The sequence below is a fragment of the Petaurus breviceps genome, unplaced genomic scaffold, assembly GCF_028583685.1.
Source record: "Petaurus breviceps papuanus isolate PSGF00001 unplaced genomic scaffold, PetGlider_PUasm1.0 90654, whole genome shotgun sequence".
In the NCBI taxonomy this organism is placed as follows: Eukaryota; Metazoa; Chordata; class Mammalia; order Diprotodontia; family Petauridae; genus Petaurus; species Petaurus breviceps.
The window spans coordinates 6,454,559-6,467,208 of NW_027187301.1; the positions used below are offsets into that span (position 1 = coordinate 6,454,559).

Here is a 12,650-nt window from a genome sequence, read left to right on the forward strand (position 1 = left end):
TATTTTATGACTACATGTATGTGTGTATACTATGTCAAACTGCTTGCCTTCTAAATGGGGGGGAGAGGAGAGGGAGAGAATTTGGAACTCAAAATTTAAAAAAAAAGTTTAAATTATTTTTACATGTAATTGGGGAAAAAGATATTTTTAAAGCTATTAAAAAATCCTCCAAAAGGAAGAAATAATCCTGCAACTCTCTAACAGATCTAAGAGGAGACTCCAAAGAAAAAAAGGTCTTTCCACAATGCCTACCTTTCCATAAGACTGAGAACAGGAATTCTTGATCTCATTTTTATGTCATGGACTCCTTTGGCAGTGCAGCAAAAATTATATGGCCCTTTCTCATTGTGGAAATATTGTCCATTATCCAAGAATATGCTATAACTCCAAATATGACAGAAATATTTTTAGTCACAGGGTGGTTTTTGGTCCTAAGCAGAAATATTTAGATAATTTCATATCTAAACTCATAAAAACTGTTTCTGACAGGCTTGTGCCTAAAATGGAAGACTTCATAATTTTCTGATATTATATTTGGTTGCACACAGTATTACATAGGAGCTCAAGACAAAAGTATATAGAAACAAGGACCTTTAATAATTCATCCAACAAAATTTGTATTAGGGCTATCATTTTTTGAGGGGGGCAGGGTAGGTGAGGAATAAGGAACTATTAAATTTTTTGAAATGTGGGCATTATACCGATATTTTCAACTATGATAAATTGTTCATTATAACTATAGCTGCAATTTATTGCAATCATTACTGTTTACCAAGAAAATAGCATGTTATTATAATTTCACAAACACAAGTAAATTATGAAGTCTCATATTCCTTGGAGGGTTCAACGTTTTCTAATATCTTTCTTAAGATGGCAATGCTGTTACATTAAAAAAATTATTTAATAACAATTATAAGCAGGGCCTACTTAAGGCACACAATAGTAGATATTACCATTTTACAAGTTCTATATTGTGGCAGCGACTGAGGAACTACTGTAGCAGCAAGCACCCCAAGCATCCTCAGGGTCGCTGCCACCACAGGTTCTTGGATCTGCTTTGATAAACGAAAGCAACTCAAAATGGGTTAACAAGCTTAATCAGTCAGACATATATCATTTACTTTGTTCAGGGGAAAAAGGTCAGCACCCTGAACTTCCAAGTATACAGGCAGAATTATCAAGACAGAAACAGATCAAGTAGACAGCTTTCCAAACTGTCCAGCCTTTACATCCATACCCAATCAACATCTGGGTTTCAACATCTGGGTTTTTCAAAGCGGGGGGGGCTCCGGACAACAGCTTCCCAGAATCCATATCAAATCACAGAACACTTCTCAAAGTGAGCCCCCAAAACCAAGCTACACATCAGGGCTTATATAACCTCCTGGCTCAGAGAATGTAACAACCTTCTAGACCCACTGGCCAATCAAGAAGTATCTACTGAAAAACAAGCCTCTCACCCTAGGCTCCAAGTGCACTTTAGCCTAGGGGCAGGGAAGATCTTTAAATTTGCATTTCTGTTACAGGAACATAGAACATGTATGTCCTTAAGCAAGTCACTTAACATGAGCAGGTTCTCATTTCCTCATCTGTAAATAGAAGGAGCTTCTAAGATTCCCACTCACTCCCAGCTCTGAGGCTACATATAGAGTAGATGTCAATTTCTGGAGCATTTTGAGGGTGCCCAAATATAGTATTACAATTTCAGAAGATCCACAATGAAAAACTTTTATCCCTGAGAATTTTTATTCCACAAAAAAACAAAACACAAGTGAATACTGAAAACAGTTTTTGTTTTTATTTCCAAGATCAAATATTACAACAGGACATTTACATGTATTTATAAAAAAATGCAGCAGTTGTGTTTATAGATCAGAGGTTTCCTTGAGTTTGGTCCCTCTCTCAGCACAGTGAGCTGATGTCTTAAAAAGACCACCCCCCTCCCCCAACCCCCTATTTCAAGTTGCAGTATCAATATAAAGCAACTGGGTACAACATAGTAGGAATATTCACAATTTGGTATGGCCAAAGCTAGATTACCACCGACTGGAAAGAGAGCCTAATTTAGAAATTGTTTATAGATAGAAGTAAACATCCAATAATCTAAAAATTCTGTGGGCTTAAACGCACAACTGGAACTATGAATGGAGTTTTAGTGAGCAGTTACAGTACAGATGTGTTGACCAATGCCACTCTTTTCTGCTTCATTTAGATTTCCTGCCACATTCATGTACCTTTTCAGTACTTGAAGGACCACTTACTAGATCTATAAAAAGGTCTTTTGTTTTGAACAATATGATGACCTAACAGTCCTTTCACTGCCCCACTACTCACTTGTCCCAGAACGTTACAGCACTGGGAACAGTCACAAAAAAAGAATATACCTCCTAGCACCATGGGATAAAAGGCCCAGAAAACTGAACATGTTCATTTTAGTAGGGGACATGTTAGAAACACTTATGTGAACACTACTTTAGTCTACTTAACAGCTTGGTTTTAATAACAGAACAGGGTTTTAACCTAGGAATCAAACACAGAAGCTTCTTAAATTAACAAATTTGGTACTACTCCCTCTGCCTAGAATAATGGAATTTACAACTTCCTTAGTTGCTTGAGAAGGATTTTAAATTAAACATTCATCTTAGTTTTATTTAAAAAAAAGAATACTCAAACTATAATTGAAAATTTCTATTTCTCGATCAATGTCTCAGAATAACAGAGGGCAGGGAAAATAAAAACATGAAAATAAATTAAAAAACAATTGGTAAAAGCATACTAGAATTTTACATCCCAGATGACCATGTAGTCAATATTCTCCAAGACTCAAAGGGAAAGTTGTTAGCTCTAAAAAAAAGCCCTGGGCAACCATGTCTAGCCCACTTCTGGCAAGGGTTTTGGAGATACTAGCCAACAAACTTAGGTTAATTAAAACAATGTCCAGGAAGGGCAAGCAGAGGTTTCCTTAACCAACAGAGAAGAACCGAGTTTGAGTAGTTAAGGAGAGGAAGAACAGGAGGAATGCAGTCAGGATGAGCAAGACTGCAGGACAAGGATTACCAAGAGGCAGTAGAAATGGCCACAGCATAGCCGGGGGTGGATCTAAGTACGCAGACTATACAAGACATTTCGAAAAAAGCTCAAGTGTGCTTGGAAGCTGCAAAGATGAGTCAGAGGTGGGGGCAGAGGACAAGTCTGGAGAGTAACTTAAGGAAACTGGTGGGAAGGCTGAACCCAGAGGAGGAGGAATCCCATATTCTACTAAATCAGGTAAGGGAAAATACTGATGTTAGCTATGCTGAAGTCACTAGATGCAAGAGTTAAGGCAATGGAAACCAAATTAGGAAGTTTGACTCTGTCTTCTTTTGTATCTACCAAGGCTCCCCAAGGTCATGTGAACTTTAGACCTGTCATGCAACCCCAACCTTCTGTAAGGATTTACCCAAGCCACCTACAGTGAATCCTTCATCTCCACCTCCTCCTGATGATGGTGACAAGCCCTAGCTGGGCCTTTCAAGCAAAGGTGTATGACACTAGCTCAACCCCAAATATCATAAACTATGGCTTCCATTAATATAACTTGTTCTGTCCACATAACCAGCCAACAAATTGAACAGATCAAGGCCAAAGCTAGAAGGTACAGCAGACATGAAATTACAACCTCTTGGGGGGGCCTTTCCAGATTTCAGATGGGTGCCAAACCTTTTACATGCAAACTGTATAGAAACTCCTGAGTTCATCAACAATCCCTGCAGCTCTTGGTGGTCACCAAAGCCCAAATCACCCAGATACAAGGGCTCTGGCAAGACAATACAAGGCTACTTTTTGTTATTGTAAGCCTGATGTAGAAGTCTTAATTATACTCAACCACCATCCTATTCATTTATACTGCTCATTTGATGACTGCAGCATTTGGACAAGAGTAGCTATATTACCAGGGTGCTGTCTCTTAGCCTCAGTGACTGAGCTTACCTTCACACCTGTAGTGGTGACCAAATACACCACTTCAAAGGTCAAGGCTCAACTGTTCACACCCCCCTTTCATATCAAAGTCAACACTACGTGCTTCATTCCTGCTGAACTTTACAAGTCGACCTTTTCTGATGATCAGTTTTTAATCCAATGCACTCCTGCTGAGACAAGCGACAATGTTAGTATCTGGCATCAGAAAAGAGATTCAGAACAGCAATACCTACTTGATGAAATTGCTCCTGAGCTCAACTGAGTAGAATATTAAAGCACTACTTTGGACTTCCTCATTGATTTGATGTCTCAACCTCTTCTTGATATGACATAATTTGTCCAGAAAACCACAGGCTGAGAAGATGTGATAGGACTGGTCCATAATAACACTCTTCTTTATCGGACATGCTCAACTCATAAAGCCCATTTCCTTCCCAGGGATAACACATCACCATATCCTCTATTCAACATCAGTGGCATGACCATGCATTACTACACCTACTCAGGTGCTTGATACAGAACATCTCCATCTGTTGGTAATGGACTTTACATATTGATTAGAACTGCAACTATTATCTTGGTGCAAGAGGGTCTGGAGTGATCCCCTAGAGCTAGCTCTCCTAGATATACAGAGATAATCAGAGTCTCATAGCCAACCCCAGATGTGATCAATGATCTGAGCACACATTCATCTTGTTGATCCCTAATGCATCGGCAGTTGGGTATCATTAGACTTAGAAGCATTCAAGCATGAAATCCTGGGAAGTGCAGTGTCTATTGCCGCTTTTTACTCGGCTGGTATAGGATACATAAGCTCACAACCTACTTTCCCTTGTAAAAGATATATATCGACAAGTTGCCAATATAGGTAGCTTTGTCTTTATCACTCTGGGCATCCTTAAATTCACTAACAAGCTTTATACCTTTTTCAAATCAGGTTCGTGGAAACTTCCAGTTATTGTTTCTCCAGCATGTCGTTAACACAAAAGAAAAAATCCTTAAGGAGCTAAAAGCACTTTGCCTAATGAATGAAAACTGAAGCTCTAGGTGGTATAATTCCCTGTTCCAGCCTCTTATAGCTCTTAGAAATGTTAAAATCAACTGACCATCCAGTGCTATACCCCTCAGGGAAAAGGAACCGAGAGAAAATTGTGACAAAGCATCACAATCTGTTTCCCAAGCAAGTATTTTAAGTTTTCTAAATCTAATGTACAAACATGGGAAAATAACAAGGAGGCCTAAGACTCCAAGGGATTAAACAAACAGATCGTATCACAGGCTCCTTATTCATACACTAAAAAGTGGAGGGTACAAATCACTTTCATCCTGATAACCAGAATATAAAGAAATTCTTTGGTGGTATAAAATTCACTACATGTGGGGCTAATCTATGGGGTAAAGACTCAGGAGAGTCCCAGAGCAGTTAAAAAAGAATGGATTAAAGTGACTTACCTGTTCATATTTTGAGTCATACCTGCTTATCAAAGTGATAGTTTTCTCTATTATAGTTGCTGTGAGACAGGCATATTTGTCTGATCTTGTCAAACACTGCTAGCAAGGTACCCCAGAAAAATTTAGATTCCAAATGCCACTCATAAAGCACAAATCCTGGTAATTCACACTTTAAATATGAAAAGATGCATGAAGAGATAAAAATGGTAACAAATTAGGTCTACCTCCTGAAGTTTCCTTATCAGATTCCCTACCCAATGGAGACTTTCTTAGAAAGCAAAATAAGAATTTTAACATTGGGAGAATTCCATTTCAAGACTATAGTTATCTGGAATGAGAAGTCAATAAATATTAAATACCTTTACTTGCAAGGAACTATGTGAGATACTCCATTTTTACTTAGCACTGGTTAAATAAATGTGGCAAGGAAAAATAAGCTTTTTTTAAAAAATCAATAAACATCCATATTTAGTTCTACTTAAAAAAAAAAGACCTTATCAACAAGGATACTAATTTTAGGTCATAGCAAGAATTGTCTTTTGAAATAATATTCTTTTAGAAGGGACTAATTACTGCCTTTAGCTATGGCCCAAATCCAACACAGCAAGCTGTAATATTAATAAATTAACCTATGAACCCATTGCATAGGCAAGATCACCACAGATGTTTCTTTTTCTGATTTTGTTACTGTTTTAAGCCTTACTATTAGTTCTTCAGATGTATTACATTTCTGACTCAAGTAGATCATCTTGGTTAATTCAATTTCACTTCAAACAGTATCATTTGGCAAAAAAAAGAAAAAAGCCTGAACCACAAATTATAGTAGCTATCAGTTTGACTAAGTGGGCCAGGCATGGCAATGGCTTTGTGAAGAATGCCATACAACTTTCACAGTGTCTCCCTCCTACAAGTAAAGAATGGATAAGCAAAGATTTTGACATGGGAGCTAAGAGAAAAATGCCAGTCTGCTTATTCTACAGGCTTCCAGAAATTAAGCAATTCCAGTATCTGCTTTTCCCTTATTCTAAGGTCAATAGAATTCGACAGGGCAAAGGATTCTCTACAGAAAAGGGGTGAAGGGTAGAGAAAACAAGAACATTCACCTCTGATTTGTTTCTGGAAAGACGTTTTCCTATCTATTTCTTTGAAAATGACACAAATAAGTCAGATGGTAATTTTTTTAGAAAATGAGTTCCCTTAAACACAACTCATTGCAATAATCCAATTAATTTTCAAGGAATTTTTTTTAAAAGTTGAGAACACAGAGGAGTGTGATTCAGGAAAACTATCGCTTAGTAAATATCAATAGATCAATGAATACAATGGCAGAAAACCTTCAAAACCATCATTTTCACTTTGTAAATGTACTTGACAGCAAGCTATCTTGTCAGCAGCGCCACCTCAAAGGGTGGACAGAGAAAGTTATTGCTGAAAAGGCAAAAGTCCTGTCGGACAGTCGGCTGACACATCAGTTTGTGAAACTCAATTGACACCAACAGCTCTGAAGAGCCATTCCTCTACTGGGGAATGCTAAGGCTTTCGTATGCAGTTAACAAAAACAAAAACAGAACAAAAAGCCCCCCCACCACTCAAGGAGTAGCGCAAACCATACAATATCCATTGCCTTCTCTAAGCCAAACATGGTCACAAATTCATGGTGTTCCTAACAGGGCTTCTTCTGTTTGTGCTCGGCATCATAAACTTACTCAATCCTTTTCAACAATGAAGATAAATAAAGGAGATGAGCACCTAACATTATAAGTGCTTCTAAGAAACAAAGTGCAAAACTTGGGCAGAATGGCATGTAAAAAGGAACATAGAGAGATGCCTTTATTAGTTTCTGTCTTTTCACAGGTCAATCTAATGGAATGGTGGTGGCTGGAATGGGGTGAGGGGGCAGCTGGGTCTGTGATAAAGGGAACTCCCTGAAAGAGCAAATTTCCTCCACTACTGCAAGTCAGCAACCTCTCTGTTAACTTATAGCCTCGTGGAGTCTTGGAAAGCTTCTCAAAAAACAACCAAAAACATTTCTAAAACCAATCCCCATAAAATTACTCAGACAGTAAATGTCTTAAGCTTTATCACAAAAGAATAGCCTACAAAACAAGAAAAGTTAAATGTCATTATAGCAATGGTGAACCATCTAGATTGATTTATCTTTTATTTGGAAGCAATATTGATCAGGAATAAAGAATTAAAGTAAAAAATTACTGGACCATTACTGAATTTCAGTAGTAGGTAGGACTGATTATTGGTCAAAAAACCAGTTCTTGAACATAAGGCAAAGGAAACACTTATTGGACAACCTACAATAAAACAAAGGGGCATCTATGAATCACTTGGCATGTAGCAGAGAGCTTGGCTAACTTTCTCCAAGTTGTACTAAGTACTAGAGCTTCTTTTAAGTAGTCCTTTCTCATAATATCCCAAATATGGGCTATTCTCTGAGTAAGTTACAGTTCTCAAGTTGAAGACTAGGAATCTAAGCCAGGTGTTAGCAATCTTGGTAAAACTGACATAAAAATTTAAAAGGATCCAACCAATTATGCCATAAACTGTGGCATCAAGAAATGGAGTAAAGGAATTTGTCACTATATTAAAACAGGGCCTGTACTGCCCACCCATTCCACAAGGTACACCATTTCCACAAAGCTTTCTCTAATCACCATGGTCCTAATTCTGCTCTTTATCTTCTCTGAAATTCCAACACATTTATTAACAGGCAATTTAGTAATTATTCTGTTTCATTTGTGTTGTGTCCCCCTAATAGATTTCAAATTCCTTGAGAACCAAGGTTCTATACTGTTTTTTTTCTTTTTAAATCTTCCATTTAGTAGTTCATCATGGATCTTCTATGCTGGGTCACAGAGCAGTCAGGATTCGACAAACTGTGTCAAGTGAGAAAGGAGTAGCTATCAGAGAGTCGGAGAAGATCTAACTACTTCTGACACTCATTGTGTGATCATAGGCAAGTTTCTTCAACTTAATTGAGGCCATTTTCTCATCTGGAAAAGGGGACAGTGATACCTGAATGAGATGATAATAGTAAAGCCCTAAAAGAACAGATATTGAGCCCGGTGACATTTGAAAACAGGAAAGAGAATATATCCATTCCTAAAGATGTTAAATATATTGACTAATTATGTGTGAATCTTTATTTTTATTACTAGCAAACAATCTAATAACTGAAGTCCTTTTTTCCCTTTTATATTTTCACCAGAGTACTCATTTTAAAAACACTTCCTAATTAGTATTAAAAGCTAGCTCCTCAAAAGAGATGATTAGGAAATTTCTATGCTCAGAGCAAATCCTGTAAAAATTGTCACCGTATTTTTCCCTTTTTCATTTCCAAATTTTAATAGACTGAGTCAAATTAAAATCCTATCATTTTAAATTTAAGCTTTGTAGGTAAATGTTGGAGGAATGAGCCTTTGAAATATAACTGACTACCATAACTAAAAACAATCTCCTTCCCCAGGTTATAAAAATCTTGTCTTTCAGTGGGTCCTTCCTGGATCAAATTTAAAAATACTCTTTATCTTAAATTCTCCTGAACTCACTTTCCCTACCAGTTCTCAATTCCTCTGGCCTGGCTTATTTCTCAGGTGTGTTCCCTTCCCAACCCTCCCCCTCCCCCCTCAGCCCTTCCCACCTATTAAATACCCTCCCATCCTGCCCCAGTGCATTGAAGAAAATAACCATTTATTATCAAAGCAGTTGAATTGTTGTATAAAGTTATACTTTTGTGAATTTGGACGCTGACCCCACAAATGCTTTCCCCTGAAGATCAAAGCAGGATAGGAAAAGCATCTAACTAGAAGAAGTAAATACTGTAAGAGGACTGTGCTCAGATATTTTTAAGTCTGTGGCTGGACTACAGATTCTTTATCTCTGACCCCTTAACTTCCAGTTACCACTTAAACCAATAACACAACCATTTAATGTAATTAACATAAACCACTTCTCAGCAATCCCCCTCCCAGAAAAAGTATTTCCATAACTAGGACAAGACAAGGGGCTTTTATAGTCACAACATCCTCTCCCTTTTCTTAGTCCAGAGAGAGACTCAAAGAGCAAGGTGAAGTCTTGAAAGAAGCTGAAATGTACAACCAACGTGCTTCTTTCTCAACCTACTTTACTGAGCTCGACCACAACACAAACCCTCACACCTAAATCATAACACTTTCCTCTTTGCCTCCAAAATAGCCAAAAATCACTATTCTTACTTAGTTGAAAGAATCTTGAAGAGAAAGAAGGCATAAAAAAACTAAGTGGATTAATTTTAAGCAGAGGAGAAGCAAAATTCTCCCAACTGGAGAAAGTCAGATAAAGTACATGCTCTGTGGAGGAAGTGGTAGCTCTGTGCCCTTACCCTCAGGATGGTTCCGTCTTTACTGTGAGATAAAATAATTCAATGACCATATTCTGAACTTCAAGACTAAAGTGTGCTTAGGATGGGGCAATCCTTTCTTTTCAAGATGCCAGTTTTTCAATTTCTACCTCCAACCCTCTCTTCAGCCCTCAAGATTCAGTATACTAAATAAAAATAGTCACCCAACAATGACTTGCTTCTGAAGCCTGGAACCCACCTTTGAAAAGACTACAACATCTGACTGGCTATTTTTCCTAAAAAGGAGACTATCAAAGGAACCTGGCAGGGGGTTCAAAGGTTGATTTACTGGGAGAACATTTCACACACTCAGCTGTCACTCTGGTCACAAATCTGTACCTCATGAATGGACCTACTTCCCCTAGTCCTAGAAGACACTCTCATCTTGTGCCACCTGAAAACTCAAGGTTTCTAAATCATTCTCTAATCCAAAACCGCCATTTCTTCCTGTGTACTATTGATAATACACCGTGCTTCAATTAACAAGTGCTCATATCTAAGGCCCTCCAATATATTATTTGCAGAGATTACCAAGAAAGTTGTGTTTTTGCAAGGAATCAGAAGCTGCTGGTAAACCTGTGGATCCTGTGCAAAAACACCAAAGTGGTGCTGTTTAGGCACCAATCTGGATAGATAACTCTGACTCAATGCATACAGGAAACTGTAATTATATAAATATATTTATAAATATTTATACAATTATATACTTATACATAAGCACTTACACAGACTTAGGAAAATGTAAGGACATTCATTTGTAAAGATCCATTAAAGAATAAACAGACTTTCCCATAATTTCCTATAGAAGACATATATTTCATTCTTTAGTGAGCGTGCCTCACCAATCAGTCATTAGAAATCACATTCCACAATTGTGTACTAACAAAAGATAATCCCCTCCTCCTTTATCCCTTGGGTGCTAAAAGGTAAGATCTCTTAAGATAGACGGGAAGCCTAAAAGTCTTTGAAAATACACCTGAATTTGGGTTACAAGTTAAAGTTTGTACTTTATTTCCAAAATTAGCAACTTATTTTTCCTCTAAGGTGCAGAAATAAACCAGCCTAAAAAACAGTGACAAAATTGGGTACACACTATTGTATGATGATCTCTATATCTTAAAAGTTTTAGTTCTATTGCCAACTTCACCCCAGTCCCTACTTTACTCTCATGCTAGCTCAAAATAAGGAAGGGGTAAGTGAATCGTGTTGCATTCAATTTAAAATAGATAACTTCTTTGGAGCTGAATATTAAATTCTCACATTACACACAATTAAATGAGGCTTTTGGTGACAGGAAAAATACAACTGCTGAAGATTACTAAGAGCAGTTTTTCTCACTCCGGTTACTAAATGTCGCTTTAGGGACTGAATTTAAAGGTGTTCTCTTAAGAGATGCTTTCAGTTCTGATGCCACTGAACATCCTCTGGCTGCAATAGGTTATGGCAGAACCAAAATCTTAAAAGTAGCTCATCTCAGTATAGTCTCTTAAAGACCATTTTATCCTGGGGTCAAAATGAATTTGGATTACTCCTAAAGAAACCCACCATTCAGAGTTACTTCTTTTCTCTGAAGCAGCCCCTAAAGCACCATAAGATCAACAGCAAGACCAATTTCTAATTTACAGTTAGCATTTTACTGTATGATTGTAAAACTACAACTAAAAAAAAAAGCAAGAAACTCCTGCCATTCTTAAACCCTTTGTTGGACCCAGAAAATGGAAGAGGCTAGGAAATGTTACATTAAATTGTGGAATATCTTCAGATATCATTAGCTTGGAAACAGGTATAAGGATTCAGTAATTTCACTGAATTACTATTCACTCCTACTATGTTGGTATCAACAGCTTCCATAAAATAATTCCAAATAAAAAGCAATGGAGAAAACTGTCTAAGGTAGGAGTGCTGAAAGCCATGCTAATCTATCTCATCCCATATTTGACAATCAATTTCCCAACAGCACATATGCCATGGACCTATTCTTCTACAGGAAAGATGAGGGAAAAAGAAATTTAAATTTTTTTTGGACAAACTATCGTAAGGAGTGCTTTTCTCCACATAAAAAAAAGCCTGGGTATTTTGTTACATGATACCAAAAAAAAAATGAAGACACCCTTTTTTTTTCTCCCAAGAGTAAAAAATAGTAAGATGGGGAGGGGAGGTGGTTCTTTTTTTTTTTTTGAATCTGGCCTTTTCTCTGCCACAGGAAACCAAGGTCACATTATTTTTCTTATTTCTGGAGAGTGATGTGTAAGACAGCATCCCTCTTTCCCAAATGGAACAAGCATTTCCTGCAACCAGTATTAGGACAGATGGTATACTTAGGTTTTCATTTGGTCACCAGATTGAAGGAAAAAGGAAGAAAGAGGAGAGAGAAGGACAGATACAGAGGGGAAAGACGCTGTGGAGGAGAGCCCAGACAAAGAGGAGAGCGGGTGGGGGCTGCTTGCCCAGTTTGGCTCTGTGGTCCTAGGAGCCAAACTGCACACTCAGGGACGCAGTATCCCAAGTAAAAGGATGAGGGGCAGCTGAGAGAGGTCAGGCCACGGTGCTAATTTCTTTCCTGTACAAAGACAGTCTCTTGAGGACAGAGGCCTGCCTCTTGTAATGTAATGTCATAGTCAAGGTGAGAAAGCTTCCTTCGAGGAAAGTTGGTGAGAAGTTCAAAACGTTCATTTGGGTATCCTTTTGACTGCACATGCTTCACCAGAGCCTAGAGCAGAGGGGAGAGAGAAAGAGAGAGAGAGAGCATAAGCAACGGATGAGACAGAAACAACATTTAGCATGTGGTGAATCAGAAACAATAATGCCTCATTTTAGATAGTACTATTATTAGGGAATTTGGTTATCT

At 37.8% G+C, this 12,650-nt stretch overlaps 1 protein-coding gene across 1 annotated transcript in view; it reads right to left on the reverse strand.

The window, feature by feature from the left end:
• Positions 1-1,776: 1,776 nt before the first annotated feature.
• Positions 1,777-12,650, reverse strand: part of UBXN7 (UBX domain protein 7) — a 51,953-nt gene continuing 41,079 nt past the window's right edge. Inside the window, exon 11 of the mRNA XM_069065019.1 lies at positions 1,777-12,512. Coding sequence (XP_068921120.1) covers positions 12,351-12,512 — 162 coding nt within the window. The 3' untranslated portion in view covers positions 1,777-12,350. The remainder of the gene's footprint in view (positions 12,513-12,650) is intronic.